The following is a 22,236-nucleotide window of genomic DNA, read 5'->3' as shown; positions in this document are numbered from 1 at the left end:
GGGTTTTCCTTCACTGAAAGCAGGAAACTGTTGGCTCTGTTAACGGTTAGAGAGAGAAGTTTACTGGAATTGTACCACATGATGAAAAATGGATATCCGTGTTTTTCTGAATGGCTAAAGTCATTGAACCCTTTCCTAATTTTGTGCCGAACTGATCTAGTTGGTGGTTTAGTTGTAACATGAATGGTAAGTGCACAGTGCACATCTATTTGGCAGTTTCACCCTAGAACAACTGATCTTCATTGAATAGAGACATAAGGCATTTACATGCTGGGTATCCTGTTTAGGAAGTAATTACTGCGTTTTTTTCCCCTTGTCCTTATTTGGAATTTTGAAAATTGATTGTGTTGGTTGCTTGGGGACTGCATGATGTTTGATCTGATCTGTATCAGCTTTGTCTAGTATGAGGAGACAATGTACTGTATACGGTTTGTTGATGGGAAACTACACTCAGGCTACAATCCCTGTTTGATTAAGCCTACACCACACTGAATCAATCTACATTTTGGTATGAATTGTAGCAAATTTGACTTTATCAGTGGCCAATCTTTAAGGAAGCATTTTGTGAGGAGGGTTGTGGTATATGGAGTCCGTTAAAACAGATTTGTGTTTAGAGAAGGCTTGAGTTTAATCTGACATGGCTTTTTATGTGGATTAATGCATTATTTATTGATTGATAGATGTTTAACACATTTTGGTTTGAAGTCTTTGCCTCACAGTTGTGTTGCAAATGCTTTGTCCTGATAGGCTATGCAGGAATATTATTTCACACACACACACACACACACACACTTCCTAGTCTAAACAAACTTTGTAGACGTTCCCTTGGCGTGTTCGGCGATGATGAGGCAACGCGCATTGTCGTGCAGTGAGCGCACCTCGCTGTTCCTTTAGAATAGACTGACTACGCACTGAAGGAGCTCCTCTTGCCTAGGAGCCTTTCAGATATAAAGCAAATCGCGAAAATTATCTTGTGTCTTGTGTGGGAGCACAGTGATACGACGGAGAACCATAAGAATCATTTTTGGGGCACGCTATTTAGCAATGGATGAAAAGCATTGCCAGCGCTGGTAGAAGATGAAGAGATGAGCAACTGGCTTGTAGCAGATAAAGTGACTGAACCATAATACAGTAGCTATGTTGACTTATCTTTTGTGTGAAACATACATTTGTTTTATGTATTGCACAGTCTGACAACGTTTTTGGGGCATGGGACCTTATTTTAATTTTCGTTATTAGACCATTTTGATGCACGACCATTTGAACTCCTGTAGTTACAGGTATTTTGTTCTTCAATCTTGCCGATGTTTTGTGCGATAGGCTAGTATTTTACTCAATGTCCATTGTTGTAGGGGTACATTACTTTCACAGTTAGCCTTCCACAGTTAGCAGATCAGATCATGCGGTCCTTCTACGTAAAAGAACGGATAAAATGTTTAACAGAATGTCAGCCTCTGTCTTGGCTGTACGTAAGCACTGCAGGCTGCACTCAAGTAGGTTTAATAATTTCATTAGCACAGAATTGACACATTTTTTGAATAGATACAGAATTCAGAAATTGAAAAACACATTTAAATTATGTTTTTGAAATTTTAATTTTACATCTCCATAACCCCCAATGTTCTGCTAGTTTGGTATAATCATTTACTACCATTGTGAGTCTTTCTATGCCCCACTGGTGACTGGCACTATTCGATTCTGAGACAGGGCTGAATGCTTGAAGGGATCTGGTTCATCGTAGTAGGCCTTCACCAATACTTAATATTCAGTAGGCTACCATGTCTGCGTTGTCTTTGTGTCCTGAATTGCCGGCTGGGTTTCCTTTCCCGTGATACAGCAGTGGAGCTGACAGTAAATGAGAGACCGTCACGATGCCCCCGGGGGAGTATGGGATGCTGGGCGAGTGGGAGAAGGAGGGGGACCATGACATCATGATGGACTTCCTGCTGCCCACCGGGATCTTCCTGAAATTCCCTGTGTCTCGCAATGACACCATCGGGGCCATCAAAAAAGTAAGTCCTCGTTTCCCGGTCTGTGGCTGCATGACCCACGTTTAGCTGACTGTAAATGTGCACACGTATCAAGAGAGACCTGTAATGTTGTCATATTTTACCTTACAGATATTGTTAATTTGCTTGAACATGGAAACAAATCATATGGAATCGATAAAAATTACACGTGCAAATGACAAGAAATCGATAAAAATGCATGTGCAAAAGGTTTGGGTCATACAGTATATTGTCATATATTGAAATTGTTCTATGTTTGTTCCCTGTTCCAAGGCAGCACCCTGTATTGCATTTACTGTTGATTGACTTGAGTATTATTCTGTGGAGAGTCCGATGGGGTTGAGCCAGCTCAGTGCAGTAAAACAGGTCTGATTCCTTTAGTACCAAAATGGAACTGGTATTATAGTGCCAAATGGTACTTAATACCGCATTCTCAATGAATCTCAAAGAAACAGTCATATTTAGGAAATATTGGGTGACTTTGAGATTCTACTTGTAATGAAAAGCGGTATATAAAATAAATATATTTACTATTATTAATATTATGGTTAGTCTTATTTTGAAGTAAAAACCAGGTATAGCCAGGTCATTATAATAAAATGTTGTTCTCAATAACCTACCTCTTTAGATAAATGTTGGATTAATAAATTAACTTCACTACCTATTGAATTGTAGCTTGTTATGGAAGGGCATGTTTGAATGTGATGGTACAGCGGTAGAGAGAGTTAATGTCTCATCTCTCTAATACAAATCTGTCTGACAATTTGCTGTAGCAGTCAAAAATGCCCTCAAATCCATTGAATTTGCCTGTTTCTATGCCAACAGTCATGCCTCTTCATACTGTTTGATTTATATGTGTTAAATAAGGATACTGTTGGCAGCTTGCTTCAGAGATTTTGCTTCCCTTTGAGTGGTTTTATTTACAGGCATTTAGACTTTCCCCTGTAAATTACTCAATTGGGTGATCACTTGTTTTATAATTAAATTAATGTTTTGTCATTTTGATTAATTTAAGATGGAGATTTAAAAACCCTGGTGGCGTGACCACTTTTTTGTTGTTTGAATCCCCGATTGCCCCTTTAAAACATGCAATACTCCATTTATAACACCTGATTTGAATGCAGTACCAGTAGTGTTGTAGATGTTCCTGTTCATTTTAAATGGTGTTGTTTCTTGCTCTAGTGTGTGCAGTCAGCTTCCTCTTTCTCATGGTGTGATCAGTTGATTTGTGTGTTTGGGTATGGTCAGCTACTCTGTGTATTTGCCAGTCAGAATGTGACTGGGTGTGTAAATGGTCAGTATTGCTCATATTGGTTATGAACCCTGTGTGTGCGTGTGCTTGTGTGTGTTTGTATAGATGGTGTGGAGGAACGCTAGCAGCGAGCCCCTGTATGGAGCGCTGAGCGACGCGGACGCTTACGTGTTCACCTGCATCAACTCGACGGCAGAGCGTGAGGAGCTAGAAGACGAGACCCGTCGTCTGTGTGATGTCCGGCTCTTCATGTCTGTCCTGAGGCTGGTGGCCCGGGAGGGTGATCGTGTGGAGAAGCTCACCAACACCCAGATCAGCCTGCTGATTGGCAAAGGTCTACATCACCTCTTTCCCTAAGTAGTCATAGGTTAAGTAGTATCTATTTTCTCTCCACAATCTAGTCCACACAGCCACGAGAGAATAACAATTATGAAATCTACGTTTGACGGCCAGTCTTCGATGTATGAACTAATGAAAATCACTTTTCTGGTCTACGAGTGCCGTGAGTGTGGGTCATCGAGATAAATTATTTACTACGTTAGCTACGAATGCTTTGGGAAACCCACCTAGGCCTGTTAGATCTTGGGTAGAGGTAGCATAAAGTTTGTGGAAAACATCTTAGGACTAGCTTTTTGAAAATGGCACCTAACAAACATAGATGTGAATTGGCATAATTGGTTATTAGCTCATTGTCACTGAATCACCAAATGCACTGTATCCTGCTCGTTTCCAACACCAGACCTTGTGTCCACTCCTGTTCATGTCTCTCAGGTCTGCACGAATTTGACTCCCAGAAGAACCATGAGGTGAATGAGTTCCGGGTGAAGATGCGGTCCTTCTGTGAAGAGAAGGCCCAGGACCGCCAGCGGTTGCCATGGTACCAGTGGATGGAGTACAGCTTCTCGTGTGATCTAGAGCCATGTGTTTCCCTGGCAGAGCCTGGGGGCATCAAGACAAAAGGCACTAAGAAGATCTTTGTCAATGTCAAGTTTGAGGCCAGCGATGTAAGTGCTTTGTTCCTCTGGCCTTTTTTACTCTTATTCTCAATGTTTGTCCTAGTAAATCAATCAGTTACTTTTTGTGAATTTGGGAAGGGACATGGGATATTGTGATTGGATTGGGATGTGAATATTCACCTTCTGTCAGCATAGATATCTTTGACTGGAAAATTCAGAATTTCTACCAATGCATAGACCAAGTTAAGATCTGGAGGATGACTTTAGGTATAAAAAAATATAAAAAACGTACACACTTTGGAAATTCCCTTCCCCTCCCACACACCACAAACACCACTCACTGTTACTTTACAAGTCTTCAAAACAACAGTTCGGAATCACTATGAATGTAGAAAGAAAAAAGAAACAGATGAAACAGAAAATCATTAAGATGTGCCATTTTTGCACAAAAACGGCCATAGTGACGATGGAAAGAACACAGTTTGACGTTATAGCTACTACATGATATACTTACCAAGCCTACTGTCTAAAGTATTATTTTATAGAGTAGCCTTCATACCAAACGTAACTACAAAATGTACTGTAAAAACAGCACTCATAAAGGACTTAGCTTGAAAAGAAAGCTTTTAGTTTTCTTTTTTCTATCAAGCTACTGCCTTTTCAAACTGCCTATCATCTGAAGCTATGGAAGACCATCGTTCAAGAATTACCAGATCAATATTCTTTCAAGTGACGTTGAAATTCTGATTGTAATGAAAACCGTTATATAAAATGAATCTATTATTTTCTGTAGGAAAGCTTTATGCTTCAGCAGGAGCCCCAGGACCTGCCGGTGATCTTAATGCGCAGTGCCCTAAAGAAGAAGGCCACTGTGTTTCGCTCAGTGCGACAGGAGAAGCCAGAGGACTACACTTTACAGGTCAATGGGAGGAGGGAATTCATATACGGGAAATACCCCCTGTGCCAGTTCAAAGTGAGTAAACACAATAATACAAGCTTACTTCACTTTGAGTTTACCCATTTTCTCCATTGATGTTAACTGTTTATTCAATATGTTGTGCCTGGTATGTTAAGTCTGAGTTGGTCTGTATTTGTTTCTTATTTTGTCTACATGTTGCCTCTGTCTGCTCTGCTCTGTGATCTATTTTGTCTGTATATGCTAGGTATGTAATGAGAGCCTTTGGCTCTCTGGTCTCTAGTGGAATGACTCAATGTTTCGGTGGCAGGAGACTCCGTTGTTGGTTTTGAAACTCCTGCTACCTTCAGACCAACGATGACTCATATCTCTAGCAGCCCTCAGAAGGGAACTGCATTGCACATAATTCAGCTGCATTATTAAGCTTCAGTAAATAACAGCCTCCAGTTCTTGAACATGAGTACACCAGTGAATATCTGGACAGAGTAGGGTGGAGTCACCCCTAGACGCTGGTCTTGCATTTTGCCCAACAATTGAATTAGGAATGGGGGAGGGGAAGCTGATCCTAGATCTGTACCTAGGGGAAACTTCTCCCCGGAGTAATCTGGACCCTGGGAAATATGTGTGGGTGATCTGTGTGGTTGACATCCAACCCTTCTTCTTCCTCTCTTCCCTTCTTCCTTTCTCTACTCCTTCCTCAGTACATCTTCTCCTGTTTGAGAGGGGGTCAAACCCCCCACCTGACCATGGTTCATCACTCCACCGTTGTCAAATACCAGGAGGAGCAGGGCTGCCTGGGCAGCCAGCTGTCCAAGAGTCGCTCCTTGTCTAAGCCCCCCCCTCTACCCGTGAAGAAGGTGAGTGGTCAGCCACTTGGGACCACAGTCATTTTTTATTAACAGAATGTAAAACTTTTTTGTACCTCTTACAGTTGTTCCTCAGCCAGTGTTATGGACTTTGACATGCCCAAAACATCCTTGGGGGGGGGGGGGGGTCTGCCTGAAATCATTTACTTTTTACACTTTTACGTGCATGAACTTTGCTGATTTGAACTCGCTGAGTTTTCTTGTTGTTAGTGGTTTTTACTGTCTGCTTTAGTTGTATGATCTTCAGTGTAGCTTTGAAATGGTAGCACCTATCTCTCCCAATTATCACACACAATGCTGCTAAATGACAATACATTTGTGTGTGTAGTTTTGTATTGGTTAAAACTCTACTTCCCATAATTGATACCAACACAGAAAAGATGAACCAGGTTAGCCTTGTATCAGCTTCAGCTTTTGGAAGCTTTAGTTCCTCTTCTCATGTTTTGTTGTTGTTGTTGAAGATAAAATAAATTCACATTTTGGGCCTTGCATGTCACGCTGACATTAATAATTCACACAAAGCAGGAAACAATTTCAATGTTAATCTAAACACATGTCCTATTTCTTTCTTACTATCAGCAGAACACGTCGTCTTTGTGGTCCATTGAGGAGCCTTTCCACATTCACTTGCTACAAGGCTACCGAGTCAACGCAGATGAAGGAATGAAGGTTGGTGTGGTTTCATGTGGGCTTTCGCGCTCTGACTGTTGCTCAATGAAGTGCAGCTTCGAGTTGTTTACCAATATCTCACTTTAGGGTGTACAAAGGAGAGGTGAAATGTAAACGATGGGGGTCATATGACCCTTACCGCACATTTCCCATAATTCATCAGAGGCAGTTGGTTAAAACTCTACAAAACAGGAAGTGGGGAGGGCCTATCTGGCTTTCACGTTACACTCTGGTGCCTAGATTCTTAGAAAAGGACAGGCTTTGCGCTCTCGCTCGCCACTTTAACTTCTTTTGTTGATAGGAGAGATGGTTGTCGTTACTATTGCAGATAGGGCATGTTGATGGCTCTGACCTATCTTGAAATTTGTTGAGTTTCTCCGCCCTCTAATTACTCTACATAGAATTGTGATACTGTACTGTTGATATTGCATTGAATAACTGGGCAATATTATGTAGAAATGGACTATGCTGCAAATGATTTGATATACATGTCACATTTTCATTATAGAAAGGTTGTTTAACTTGGATCCTGTGAATTGGATGTAAAAGAACAACCAAGAAAAACACATGGGGAATTGGCTTAATGTTTTGTCTGTGTGTGTTTGATTCAGCTTTTTTCTTACTGTTACTGTTTAGATTGGTTGTTGTGTAAGTGCACTTCCGGACTCTTACCTCAGAGCCGAGCATGACTCACAGTAAATTATTTGTCCTGTCACATTGTTGGCAGGCAGAAATTTGCCAAGATACCCTAGGGGGAAATATCCACTCATACATTGTGCGTCCCAAATTGCACCCTATTCTCTATGTAGTACACTACTTTTGACCAGAACTCAATGGGACCTGGTCAAATGTAGTGCCCTATGTAGAGAATAGGGTGTCATTTGGGTCATACGCACACAGTACTTTTTTAATCTGGCTACAACCCAGCCTGGTTTGAATATATCCAGGGTAGGCACTACACTGAGCCTTGAGGAATTGACTGCTTGATATTGAATTAATCACATTGGAAAAATAGACTCCACTGTTCATTCATGATTTTTCATTTACTGTAGCCATTTATTGTTCTTATGAAGGCAGTATGCATTGCTTATGAAAGAACAGATTCAGACACCGTACCATACCTTACCAAAAGCTATTTTATTTACTTTGTGGGAAAAAAAACACAAACAAACAGATCAGTTAACACAAGGATGTCCAACTCAGTCTCTCATGTGGGTTCTTATTATTTGTGTGTGTGTGTGCGTGTACGTGCGTGTGCATGCGTTTATGCACGTGTTTGTGTCTCCCAGCTGGTCGTCCAGGCAGGTCTGTTCCACGGCAGTGAGCTGCTGTGTAAGGTAGTGACCAGCGGTGAGGTTAACGTGTGCTCCGAGCCCTTGTGGGACCAGAAGCTGGTGTTTGACATCAGCGTGAGTGACCTGCCTCGTATGAGCCGCCTGTGCTTTGCTCTCTACGCCGTCATCGAGAAGGCCAAGAAGCCCCGCTCCACCAAAAAGAAGAACAAGAAAGCTGTAAGTCTGCAGCTGTAAGAGCTGTTACACCTTGATCACAACGACAGCGTCATTGCGCAAAATAGTATGCAGCATCATCTGGATATGTATGCAACAAAAGTTAACCATTCACCTTCTTTTACAATTTCATATCAACAAGCCGTCTACGCATACAGTTTGACGCGTATGTTCGATAAATCCAATGTATGCACCACACAGAACGCACTGCAACTGCCTCTGCAACGCAATGCTGCAAGGCAAATGCAGCGTTCCATTGGAAATGAATATGCTTCTGGTGTGCCAAAATGCAATGTCGATGTGTAAGAGCTCAAGTTTAAAAATATCTATTTTGAATGAATTTGACAAAGTTTTATTGACAGAGGAGAGAGTTAAAAAAGAGAGCTAAAAATGTAGATGAGAATACAGTAAGTGGCAGAACGGGGGTTTCGTACCACTGCTGCCAGGGGTATATGTGGTCTGGGGGAGGCAGCTCTTAAAGCAGAGTTTTGTTTCGGCACTGTAGCTGTTAAAGTGATGGTCTAGAGCTTTTGTATAATTTCAGTCCCCGAAAATGTCTATTTTGTAAGTGCGTAATCCTTTACTCTTGTACCTGTATATGTGTTGAAAATTGCAGGATTTGGGCACTGATAAGTGCCTAAATTGGAACTCAGTGACTGTACACTAACATAATATAAATGACGTCAGAGCTCAGGCTCTGTGCTTCACATTGCTTTATGGGTTTTGACTGACAGACGTTCTGTTCTTGAGCACCGCACGCGACAAGAAGTTGCCCCCATCCCTCCTGCAACTTTTGCACATTTTTGTTCGCTGAGTGAGGGAAATGCCGTAAATTAGGGGGACTATGTATTTTGAAAGATGAGGAGCTGATAATTATAATAAATATCGCTATGATGTCATACATGCAAGCCAAACACCCATGAGTCTGAATGTGCACTTCAATTTTCCATATCATAAAACTCATGTCATGTACAGTGTCAATGTTTATGATCACTATGTTTGATGTACAGTTACAAGATGACATGGCGTCAAACCTTGAGTTGTTCTGAACAGAATGAGCCTATGTTAGTCTATTGTGAAGAAAATGTGCCATGGAACACACACCTGAATACACGCATATAAACTCCTTACTATGCGCACTGAAATTAGGATATGTTTCTCTGAATTGCGCTTTGGAAGACTAATAAGACTGTAAGATCATATTTTATACAGTGCCTTCAGAAAGTATTCAAACCCCTTTACCCTTTCCACATTTTGTTGTGTTACAGCCTGAATGAAACATTTCTTAAATTTGATTTTGTGTCACTGGCCTACACACAATACCCCATAATGTCAAAGTGGAATTTTTACAAATGAATTAAAAATGAAAAGCATTGAGTCAAAAAGTATTCAACACCTTTGTTATGGCAAGTCTAAATATGTTCAGGACTAAAAATGTGTTTAACAAGTCACATAATAAGTTGCATGGACTCATGCTGTGTGCAAGAATAGTGTTTAACATGATTTTTGAATCACTACCTCATCTCTGTACCCCACACATACAATGATCTGTAAGGTCCCTCAGCCGAGCAGTGAATTTCAAACGACAAAGACCAGGGAGGTTTTCCAATGCTCAAAAAGAAGGGCACCTATTGGTAGAAAAAAGTAGACATTGAATATCCCTTTGAGCATTGTGAAGTTATGAATTACAATTTGGATGGCTTATTAATGCACTCAGTCATTACAAAGATAATGGCGTCCTTCCCAACTCAGTTGCCGGAGAGGAAGGAAACCGCTCAAGGATTTTACCATGAGGTCAATGGTGACTTTAAAACAGTTAGAGTTTAATGGCTGTGATAGCAGAAATCTGAGGATGGATCAACAACATTGTAGTTACTCTACAATACTAACTTAGATGACAAAGTGAAAAGAAGGAAGCCTGTACAGAATACAAATATTCCAAAACATCCATCTTGTTTGCGATAAGGCACTAAAGTAAAACTGCAAAAAATGTGGCAAATTAATTTTATGTCCTGAATACAAAGCCTTATGTTTGGGGCAAATCCAAAACATAACTGAGTACCACTCTTCATATTTTCAAGCATGGTGGTGGCTGCATCATGTTTTGATGGCAGTCTAACAAGGAGCAACAACCAATTTGTTGATTTTTAAAAGAATAATGGGCAAATGTTGTACAATCCAGATGTGCAAAGCTCTTAGTCTTACCCATAAAGACTCACAGCTGTAATAACTGCCAAAGGTGATACTAACATCTATTGACTCGGGGTGTGAAAACGTATGTAAATGACATATTTCTGTATTTATTTTTCAATACATTTGCAAACATTTCTAAAAACATGTTTTCACTTTGTCATTATGGGGGTATTGTGTGTAGATGGGTGAGATTTTTTTTTATTCAATCGATTTTGAATTCAGGCTGTAACACAACAAAATATGGAATAAGTCAAGGGATATGAATACTTTCTGAAGGCACTGTAATTTAGCTAGTCATATTGGCAGTAGAGCAAGCTTTGAAATGATGCCCACCTGAACCAGATTGCAATTTATAATGGACTGTTTTTGGATTGTGTAAACAACAACAGCAATTGTGTGAGTGCGAGGATGCAGGGTTGTGTTCAAAACAATTACAAGTGTGCTTGCTCTAGTTCCTCAACGGCACAGCTAGTAGAGCTCAAAAAGCACCTTATGACTTATGCTTATGCATATACTTTCCATATTTTTCTGTAAGAAATATTTCACCCTATCCAAACAGGCCAATTCCCACGAGTGTTAAGGGTTAAAATCCCGGACTGCACCTTTAAGAAAACTGACTGAGAATTCAGTATAATGGGGGGTAGGGGGACACGACAATTTTAGTTGAAGAACATATGTCACTGTACATGAAATCCCTATCTGAATTCGGAGGAAATGTTGGCACGTAAAACTGCTTTACAGTGAGCTCCAAAAGTATTGGGACAGTGACACATCTTTTGTTGTTTTGGCTCTGTGCTCTAGCACTTTGGATTTGAAATGATACAATGAGTAAAAGTTAGAGGCATACATATTATACTCCCCAAAAAATGCTAACCTCCCCTGTTATTGTAATGGTGAGAGGTTGGCATGTCTTGGGGTATGATATTTGTACGTCTAACTTGGGGGGGTGCCTGCTTTTTTTGCAGCTACAACCATGTTGCTATTTCAACGTGCTCTGACACACTTTGTGTTTCTGTGGTTGCATGGGTGTCTGTGTGGGTGAGTGTCAGTGTGTGTATTTGTTTGCCTGAACAAAACATGTTTCTTTGTGTGTGTGTGTGTGTGTAGGAGGCGGTGTATGTTTTGCTGTTGTCGGATTGTGCAAGCATTTTATTCGCTTCTACTCTTATCTGCTACACTATCACTCCAAGGAAGGAAGAGTAGAGCGTCAATTTCAAGGAATTATAAATGAAGTTTCTAAGCCAACCCACAGATATTTGTTGTATGTACCTCTTCTCTTAAGTACTTCCACATTCATTGCAAAGACAACTTCCTTAAAGTGGAACTGACAGTGTGTTAACTACTTTACAGATATAAAACAATGAAACAATCATATCAGTACAAAAATACCAAACTTTCTAAGAGATTTTAAAACTAGATTATATTTGACTGAAAATTCCATCACGTACAGTAAGGCATTGTTGGCAGAATAGATGGATGCAGTTCAATGCATAGTTAATATAATTCATCAATACATTTCTTGGTAATCCAAAATATATTGTTATCAGGTTGTAAATCACAGCTTGTCTGGTACATTGTTTGCTGCCTCCACCCATTCGGGATGCACTGTTTCAGTTTCAATGACTCAATATTTTGGACAAGCATGCATTGGCAGGCAAGCTGCAGAAGGACGAGCAGGCTACTATTCCTCATTGTTTATCAGTGCAATTCTGACGGCCAACTAGCTTAAAAAGTTTGAGAGCGTTTAACTAATATTCCCTCATTAGATTTCAGCTAATATAGCTCTGGCTAGCATGTAGTTGTTCATCTTGTTGTTGATGTGAGAGGATACATTTTCATGGTTGTTTGGTCAATAGGACTGTAAAGTTCCCAAATGTAAGATGACTCCCGTGGTATTTACAGTTGCACTAAGTTGACTCTTCCTTTAAACAGCTTGGAAAGTTCCAGAAAATTATGTCATGGCTTCAGAAGCTTCTGATAGGCTAATTAACATCATAAGTCAGTTGGAGGTGTACCTGTGGATGTATTTCAAGGCCTACCTTCAAACTCACTGCCTCTTTGCTTGACATCATAGGAAAATCAAGAAAAATCAGCCAAGACCTCAGAAAAACAATTGTAGACCTCCACAAGTCTGGTTCATCCTTGGGAGCAATTTCTGAATGCCTGAAGGTACCACGTTCATCTGTACAAACAATAGTATGCAAGTATAAACACCATGGATCCACGCAGCCGTCATACCGCTCAGGAAGGAGACTCATTCTGTCTCCTACAGATGAACATACTTTGTTGCGAAAAGTGCAAATCAATCCCAGAACAACAGCAAAGGACCTTGTGAAGATGCTGGAGGAAACGGGTACAAAGTATCTATATCCACAGTAAAACGAGTCCTATATCGACATAACCTGAAAGGCCGCTCAGCAAGGAAGAAGCCACTGCTCCAAAACCGCCATAAAAAAAGCCAGACTATGGTTTGCAACTGCACATGGGGACAAAGATCGTACTTTTTGGAGAAATGTCCTCTGGTTTGATGAAACAAAATTAGAACTGTTTGGCCACAATGACCATCGTTATGTTTGGAGGAAATAGGGTTAGCGTTGCAAGCCGAAGAACACCAGCACGGGGGTGGCAGCATCATGTTGTGGGGGTGCTTTGCTACAGGAGGAACTGGTGCACTTCACAAAATAGACTGGTGCACTTCACAAAATAGATGGCATCATGAGGAAAGAAAATTATGTGGATATATTGAAGCAACATCTCAAGACATCAGTCAGGAAGTTAAAGCTTGGTCGCAAATTAGTCTTCCAAATGGACGATGACCCCAAGCATACTTCCAAAGTTGTGGCAAAATGGCTTAAGGACAACAAAGTCAAGGTTTTGGAGTGGCCATCACAAAGCCCTGACCTCAATCCCATAGAAAATGTGTGGGAAGAACTGAAAAGGCGTGTGTGAGCAAGGAGGCCTACAAACCTGACTCAGTTACAACCACTCTGTCAGGAGGAATGGGCCAAAATTCACCCAACTTATTGTTTGTTGGAAGCTTGTGGAAAGCTACGCAAAATGTTTGACCCAAGTTAAACAATTTAAAGGCAATGCTACCAAATACTAATTGAGTGTATGCAAACTTCTGACCCACTGGGAATGTGATGAAAGAAATAAAAGCTTAAATAAATAATTCTCTCTACTATTATTCTGACATTTCACATTCTTAAAATAAAGTGGTGATTCTAACTGGCCTAAAACAGGGAATTATGACTAGGATTAAATGTCAGGAATTGTGAAAATGAGTTTAAATGTATTTGGCTAAGGTGTATGTAAACTTCCGACTTCAACTGTAAGTATTTGTGAGTCGTTTCAGGAAACAAGGTGTATGTCGCGTGTCACTACTTCATAGGAGCGTTTTTTGGCAGAAATGCCTTCTGGAACATGTGACCTTTCATGTGCCTTTATAGCAAACGTGTATGCCATCTGTAAATACAAATAAAGTTGTTAAATTATGAGCCTAGTTGGTTTAGCCACGGAAACTAAGCAACCTCCCCGCTAGCCATGATTGGCTGAGTTAATGAGTTGGCTGGACATGCCGACAGATGAGTTCGGATTGGACTGCCATGTAGCACGCTTCTGTCTATAATATAAGCTGGTCAGTATGTGTAGGCAATCCTTTATAACGCAGCTTTTTTTAAAGATATCACATAGTAGAACTGCATAAGTGTTGCTCTCCACTTTCTGGAGGATCAAGTTTTTAAATCAGTGGAATTAGAGTATGGTAGCTAAGGAGATTAGCTAAGGAAAATTCTGGCGTTTGATTGCAAATATGCAGACGGAGTAGAAAAGAGAACACACAAAAGGCTGTTCTATAAAACACCTGTCTCTGGATTACATTTTCAAACTAAGGGCAACCATGGCACCCGTAACAGAGAGGGAGAAGTGTCCATCCATGTATGAGGAAGAGAGTCTAGCTAGCTACATTTTCAGATATTACATGTTTCTAATTTTGTCAGAAAGTAATTTATTTCAAGTTAAAGTGTACTGATGCTAACGTTGCGTGTGATTTGTGTAGTAATATTATCCGTATCTCAGAGCCATTTGCATTGCTATTTATAGCCTAATGTTAGCTAGCTAATTTTGATCCTGGTTGGTTGGTTAGCTACCTGCAGATTCATGCAGGGTAGTAATGTTATAAATTGGGATTATGGTTAATTGTTTAGCTTGCTAGCTGTCTAAACAAAAGACTCCACTATGCAAGTAAACTACTTCACTGCGACAACTGTCGATAGACAGTAAATTCGCTCTGGCTATCTATTCCGATTTCAGAGCACTCTCGTCTGAGTGTGCCAGAGCGCAGAATAACTGATGAATTTACGAACGCTTCAACCCCCATTGAATATGGCCGGTGTCAGTAAACTTAGGCAAAAAAACGTAATTAAATTGTTGCCATTCAGCACAGTTGCAGTCACCAACGATCTGGATAACATAAAAACAGCCTAACCAGCTCTGCTAAGGCGTGTAAAATGGTCAGTGACTTTCGCAAGGCACTGTAATTTCAAATTTTGCGACAGAAGACCGAATCGAGTCAGTCGGTCACATTTGCAAAAATCCATTCAGGTGTATTTTGTGGCATATGGCGAATGCGTGCTAATGATGTAAAATCGTGCTGAACTTGCTTACTGCCTGTAAACACACTGTCCAGTTGAAAGTGAATGATGGCAGGCTTATAGGCATATTTGCATAAAGAGCTACTGTAGCTCTGATTGGCTATGGTGTAGACTCCGGTCCTAGGCCAGGCAGATATTTTTATTTACTGCAGTTTCTATTAATAGTCCAAATGCACGGCCGGGTTCCCACTCTATATTGCTGTATTATTTTCACAAATGCCTTACTTTACGTCATTCTCAAACATTCTATGAATTGATGAAAACGTGAAAATGACCATGTCTAAGTGCTCACTTGTCAGAAAATGTAAAAATTTATTTCTTCCTAGGGGTATATATGAACAGATTTTAGTCAAATGTAATGTTGCTAAAAGGCTGTCAGTTCCATATTAAATGGCTATTACACTGTTTCACATTACATTTAGAGCTGTGGATACTTTAAATGGAGGTGTATGTTACGTTCACCAGCAAGAAAACCAAAAATGTCGCTCAAACAGAAGGGGGAACTAACGAAGAATCACTGATCAACAACTAAAACGAAAACAGGTGGGGTTTTAGGAGGGATTCTGAAAGACACTCATGGGGGCATCCAATGAAAGTTGGCTAGCGAGAACAACTGGAACCTAAAAGACACAAACCATGAGTGCCCACTAAATTTGCCCAAGAAGAGGCAAACGGGTTAAGCGGGCATTGTGTCAAGAAGCAGTGCAGCTTGGTTGGGTTGTATTTCGGAGGACGCACGGCTCTCGACCTTCGCCTCTCCCAAGTCCGTACGGGATTTGCAGCGATGAGACAAGACTGTAACTACCAATTGGATACCACGAAATTGGGGAGAAAAAAACACACCCAACAAGCAAACCAAAAAAGTGGAGCAAAATTAAATCAGGGAAATCAGACAAAGGAATGTTTTTCTATAAATTAAATAGGGAACGCCAACTAAAGGTGTTGACCCTCCACATATCTCAAGACAACTGGAGCACTGGGCCAGCCACTCTGAAATACGGGATTTGCAGCGATGAGACAAGACTGTAACTACCAATTGGATACCACGAAATTGGGGAGAAAAAAACACACCCAACAAGCAAACCAAAAAGAGCTAAATTAAATCACCTTCCCAATAACAAGACTGCAACCAGCACAGGTGTAGCACTGGTGTTATGACACATGACCAATGAGGTGACACCAATCAGTGCCCCTATGTGCTAATGAGCTATACACGCTAAAGTCAAACCTCAAAACATAAATGAAAACACCAAAGCATGTAACAATGTATATCTGCTTAGAAACATTACCCAAATGTTTGTTCACTTATCTTTTCATCCTTCCGACCCCATTGTCAGTTTATTTGAAAATGTACCTACTAAGCAGTTTGCATATGTCATATGGCTGTTATAAGGACATACAGAAAAAAGTAATGTCTGTGTTCTGTGTAGTTTTTTTTTGTTTCGATCAAGTCAAGGATATCTCTTATGTTCCCCTTTTCTGCGAAATGCCATAATAGTTTCACTTCTAGACATGAACACACAGTTAACACCACCTCTTTGAATCCCCATGCCATTAGTTACTATGGACTTGTTTGCCATGGCTTTCAGGAAGTGGAACGTGTATGTAGTTGTTGTGTATAATACTGTACACTGAGGCCTGGGCTCAATGTCCCCTTCTTAACGTGGCTCTTGTCACAGTCCTGGGTGTATTCATTAGTGCACACCGTAGAAAAAAACTTTCGCAATTGAAAATGTTTTGCTACAAAAACAAGGCTACTCCCTCCCCGTTTTGCCCTGTTGCTTCCTAGTGAATACACCCTGGTTTAAAAGAGGCATGGTGCGAGGCCACAAGTGTGCTGTGGGGAGCTAGGCCTCAGCGACTCCACTTCTGCTTTCTGGGCCACTTCTCCCTTCCGTCACTCAGAGGAGAAGTCCTCTCAGCAGGCCAGACAGCGGGCCTGCATCCCTTATAGCACCCTATTTCCTGAATAATGCATACTTTTGATCAGGGTCCATAGGGCCATGTTCAAATGTAGTGCACTGTGCCAGTTGGAACACACAACAGGAAGCGAGAAGTTATTTTGGCTAGCCATGGCCACTCGCATCGGCTTATTTTAATTTAGCTTGTTTTTTTAGCAAGTTCACAGCTGAGCGATGCACTATATTGGTTTTCCCGCCTTAGCTTGAGAAGCGCTTTCCCCTGACCATTTACCACAAGTCATTCTCATTAAACCTTGTGCCAGGAAGGGAGATTTGGACATTTATGATTCATTACAATTATTCAATACTTACAATACAATGACAACTCAATTAACCTTTATTTTATAACTCTAATATCAAGTGTTTAACAGTTTCTGAGGTTAATTGAAATCCTTGTAATGGGCAATTAGATATTGTGTCTTGTATTGTTTTATATATACTGTATATTGAAATGCATTTCAAGCAATTTAATGTAACCATAGAGGCCTACAACACAAATGGCTTGCGAGACATAATGATATCAGTTATTATACGAACGAAGACCTGTTCGTTAACCACAGTGGAAACTCTTTCGCAAAGTGACTGTGCTTTTTGGTGGTGCAAGAATAAGTCTGTTGTTCATTGCACCATTGCCATTCTCAGTCATTCATTTCAAGACTGGAGGCTCCATTTAATCAATCTGGAAGTTTCCAGTTTATGGCAACACATCATTCCTCCCATGCAGCCAGGTATCCAGTTTGAATTGAATATCAAGTTGTATTTATTTTTATTTCACAACGTGTGTTATTGATTGAAAGAATCCAAACTTCAACTTAGTGACACTGTGGGCCACATACTGATTTTGATTGAATGAAGCCCAAGATGTACTTACACACATTTGGGTTCTTCTAAACAGATGTAAACGAAAACAGGTTAGAAAGTTTGAATTTGTAAATAGTGTGCTAATGACTATCAACCTTGGTCGTGTTCAGTAGGGCACACCGTAGCAAAACGTTTCGCGACGAGAAAAACAATATTGTTCTTATTGGACTAGTTATGGTAGTGCCTCCCGTTCCACTTTTTTTCCCTCCTTTACTGAACATGACCATGGTGTTTCTCCCATAGAATTAGAATGGACGTTCCCATTCAAGTCATGATGCTATAATGGATGTCACTGGGGCCATTTTGAGGGTCCCAATTGGAGCAAAGCTAGGTTGAAGATATCCAGGTTAAGACAACGTCCAACGTCATTCACATGCAGAAGCATTCAAAAATAAACAGATTAATTGTCCCTTAGTTTTAGAACTCTTCCGCATGAATGCAAAGAGTTATGGGATATTAGAATCTTTAATGTCTTAAATTTTGTTATCCTCAACCTAGGCGCAAAGCAGAAAGTCAAAGCATGGAAGTTCGGCATTCAATCTGTGCTTTATTAACAGTCACCTCATTATGTGGTTTCTTCCACCAGGACTGTCCACTAGCCTGGGTCAACACCATGGTGTTTGACTATAAGGATCAGCTGAAGACTGGGGAGTTCCTTCTCTCCACCTGGCCTTCAGTCCCTGGTACAGTAGAAACACACACACACACACACACACACACACACACACAAACTAGTTGTTTTATGAACTGCAAAATGTACACCATTGTTCCGATACAATTTTAATCATTGTACTATTTACCTACAGTTGTTTAAAATGTCATTAAATGGGTAGTAATAATACATGTAAAAAGCAGCAATAACATTTTTTACATTTGAATTACAACAAATGTGCTACTTTTTTAAATATATATATCTGGGATAAGGAGTGACATTTAAATGCTGCAAAAATAAAGATTTGAAAATACTTTTTTACGTGTTAAAAAAAATGTAGTTACTGATATACTAAAAAAGGAGTGAAGCTGGTCAAAATCTGTTTCACATTTACACTTTACCACTACATTTACTGAAAATATGCATGTAAGGGTTTTATAGTGCCATCGACTGGTAATGTTTGACGTAGCCACTATTCCTTTGCAAAGTGGTTGTGATGATTTTGGAAATATCAAATGTGCTTCGGAGTGGACGTTTCTTGTAGTGTCCTTAAGCTGCTCAATCAGTATCATGTTGATGAATCAAATAACAGTTAAATCGTTTTTAGTTTAGTTGGGTTTGGGGTGGGGTGGGGACAAATTTGACATTTTCTTGATCATCTGTTGATTACATTTTTTGCTTTTCGCAAACTCATTAGCGACAGGGATTGTTAAAATATCGTCATACTTTTGAGTGAATCAGATTTTTGGTTCATGAAATGTTTCAATGTTTGTTCAAACATACAAAAGGGAAGAAAATCAGATATGTTGGAGGTCATATGTCCTTTAGGCAATTTTTTTGCCATATGCTGAGAAACACTTTTGTACAGACTTTCGAAGCTCTACGTCAAACAAAGTGGTGGGGCTGCGCTTTTGACATTGAAGCGCTCATCATATCATCACCTATGGGCCATTCAGTTTGGGATTTGGCCCCATAATAACTCCATTTGTGTTATATGTGTGTTCTATTTATTTTACAATCTGGCCTTTAAATATTTGCCCCATGCAATGACAAAAAATACAAGGCTTCCAACCACTAAGGCTTGGAGCATTAAATAGGAAATCAGCAGTTGGTACATCCATTTAGCAGTTGTTACATCCAAATTATTGATATGTTCCTAGAATCCCAATTATTTTGTAAACAAAGTAAATGCAATGTTATTATCATGGATGGACAGTCATTGCATTCATAGCTCTGTCTGTGAATTTGAGAAGGGTTACATTTCTCCAGCCCCATCCCACAGTGGTGGGGAGAACGCTGTATTGTTTCTACTGCTGATTGCAGCTTTAACACATTGATTTCGCTAATAGCTGAATATGTTTATTTCGGTTTAATTTGGCCTCCCAGATGATAAAGGCGACCTCTTGAATCCAATGGGCACAGTGGAGAAAAATCCCAACGTTGATAGTGCAGCAGGACTCCTCATTCACTTCCCCAATATCCGACCTCACCCTCTCTACTACCCCCATTTCGACAAGGTACACCTTATATTGCACACACGTTTCAATAGTTGACATTGTACATTTGTAGCCAACCTCGTACATTTGTAACCATTACACTTGTAACCATCTTGTACTGTACATGTAAAAAAATATATATATTAGATCTCACTATAGATTTTATGAAATTAGACATTAGAAATTGTATTTTTAGAACTATATTAAGATATCTACACATTTGTATGCTCCTCCTATTTTCAGTTGAGGGACCTAGAAAAAAATGGAGGGAAGGTTATAGCCACCAAGGTAGAGGTAAGGGACTCTATTGTTTGTTTGAAATGTATAAGATTACATTAAAGTAATCCTTTGAAAACCACATTCAACTTTTAAAACGCATAAACCATTTATTATTTGTATTATCTTATTGTATGTTTGAACTTTGAATTCATTATCAATACCATTACGTATAAATTATGTTTCTCACAATTACCAGTGTTTTTTCCAATTACTTTTACATCAAAGTATAGATTCATTGCTAAGAAATTACCATTCTAGTACCTACAGATCTACAGTATGTTCACTCAACCCCTTCCCTGTTGTCTTTGTATTGTGCTGCCCAGCATATGAAGCTAAAGGAAATAGTAGACAATAAGAACTACACAGAGTTCTTTGAGGACGAGAAAGAGCTTCTGTGGAAGCTACGCGGTGTGGTGCGGGAGCGCTACCCAGAGAGTCTGTCCAAACTTCTCCTCATCACAAAATGGAATAAGCACGAGGATGTAGCACAGGTAGGACACTTTCCTCTCGCAAAGACAACTGAGGTGTGAGTTAATGCAATGCAAGTGAAATTATCATCTGCATCTTGACTTAAAAGGTAACTTCCAAAATAAGGGAGACACCAACATAAAGTGTCTAAATAGGGCGTTGGGCCAACACGAGCCAGAACAGCATCCCTGCACCTTGGCATAGATTATACAACTCTTGCAGGAATACAACACCATTCTTCCACCATTTATTGATGGTGGTGGAAAATGCTGTCTCAGGCGCCGCTTGAGAATCTCCCATATGTGCTCAATTGATTTGAGAACTAGTGACTGAGACGGCCGTGGCATATTGTTTTCATGCTCATCAAACCATTCAGTGACCACTCGTGCCCTGTGGTTTGGGGCATTGTCATCCTATTGGGGCATAGCCATGGTTACCAAAATAATAGCCTGCCCAGCATTCTTTTTACATGAAGGGATGTTAAGCATGAAGGGATGTTAATTCCTTCATTAACTCAAGAACCACACCTGTGTGGAACAACCTGCTTTCAATATACTTTGTATCCCTCATCTACTAAAGTGTTTCCATTATTTTGGCAGTTACCAGTATGTTGTAACTTTTCTTTAAAAAATTCCATGAGAGGAACTTTGGTTGAACCAGAGATTTAGTTACCTTGCGATACATATGCAGTGCATCTGTTTTTGCAATTATTAAATATGTAATAATTTTCCATTATCATGTTCAAATTGATTAATGCCTTCAGTATGCATTAGCAATGCTCATGTATGCTGAAAATGAATTTAAAGTTCCAGTAGGTTCAATGTCAAAAAACCTGACCTGTGCCATTGTGTCCAGATGGTGACATTTCTGCAGAAATGGCCGGACCTCCCTGCTCTCCATGCCCTGGAGCTGCTGGACTACAGTTTCCCTGACCCAATGGTCCGCTCCTTCACCATCAGATGCCTAAGGAAGCTGAGGTATTGTAACCTTAGGCATAGTTTCCCAGACACAGATTAAAGATGCACTATGCAGAAATCGCTCTGCCATTTCCTGGTAAAAAAAAAATGTGAATAGGTTGCCTAATTTCAGTTTATGTGACAAAACAAGCATAGTGAAGAGAATCTAAACCGCTGTGAAATATATTTTCCATAACCAAAAATTATTGTATTTTCATCTGTTTGAAGCTGGTGTACAAATCCACAAGTAAAAGACACAAAAACTAATCGTAAGAAGTATAGAAATACCACACACAGAACAGATCTACCGCTTCTTACATTTGCTTTTAATGAGAATGACAGATCTATAACATACGTGTTTATGTTAATTTGGTCGGGTCCCCCAAAAAGTTACATATTGCAGCTTAATTAAAGCCTAGTCCATGACTAAAAAGCATGTTCAATGGAGAATTCTCATTGAAAGTGCTATTTATTCCAGGACTAAGCTCAATCCATGTCTGGGAAACCAGCCCTAGGTGACTAGAGAGCTATCCTTTGGCGTT

General features: G+C 40.0%; 1 protein-coding gene across 4 annotated transcripts in view; it reads left to right on the top strand.

The window, feature by feature from the left end:
* The first annotated feature begins 844 nt into the window (after positions 1-844).
* Positions 845-22,236, top strand: part of pik3cd (phosphatidylinositol-4,5-bisphosphate 3-kinase, catalytic subunit delta) — a 48,841-nt gene continuing 27,449 nt past the window's right edge. The window contains exons 1-13 of one of the 4 annotated variants that reach the window (XM_029664593.2): positions 845-1,280; positions 1,838-2,012; positions 3,367-3,595; positions 4,033-4,265; positions 5,011-5,190; positions 5,835-5,990; positions 6,582-6,668; positions 7,958-8,179; positions 18,430-18,526; positions 19,882-20,012; positions 20,235-20,285; positions 20,594-20,761; positions 21,594-21,715. In XM_029664593.2, coding sequence (XP_029520453.1) covers positions 1,872-2,012; positions 3,367-3,595; positions 4,033-4,265; positions 5,011-5,190; positions 5,835-5,990; positions 6,582-6,668; positions 7,958-8,179; positions 18,430-18,526; positions 19,882-20,012; positions 20,235-20,285; positions 20,594-20,761; positions 21,594-21,715 — 1,817 coding nt within the window. In that variant the 5' untranslated portion in view covers positions 845-1,280; positions 1,838-1,871. Of the gene's footprint in view, positions 1,281-1,837; positions 2,013-2,189; positions 2,220-3,366; positions 3,596-4,032; positions 4,266-5,010; positions 5,191-5,834; positions 5,991-6,578; positions 6,669-7,957; positions 8,180-18,429; positions 18,527-19,881; positions 20,013-20,234; positions 20,286-20,593; positions 20,762-21,593; positions 21,716-22,236 lie in introns of those variants that run through there. The other 3 variants (XM_029664591.2, XM_029664592.2, XM_029664594.2) reach the window with 3 other exon arrangements.

The sequence above is a fragment of the Oncorhynchus nerka genome, linkage group LG7, assembly GCF_034236695.1.
Source record: "Oncorhynchus nerka isolate Pitt River linkage group LG7, Oner_Uvic_2.0, whole genome shotgun sequence".
NCBI classification, from domain to species: domain Eukaryota; kingdom Metazoa; phylum Chordata; class Actinopteri; order Salmoniformes; family Salmonidae; genus Oncorhynchus; species Oncorhynchus nerka.
The sequence above is the reverse complement of the archived record's forward strand: the minus strand, read 5'-3'. Positions and strand labels throughout refer to the sequence as shown.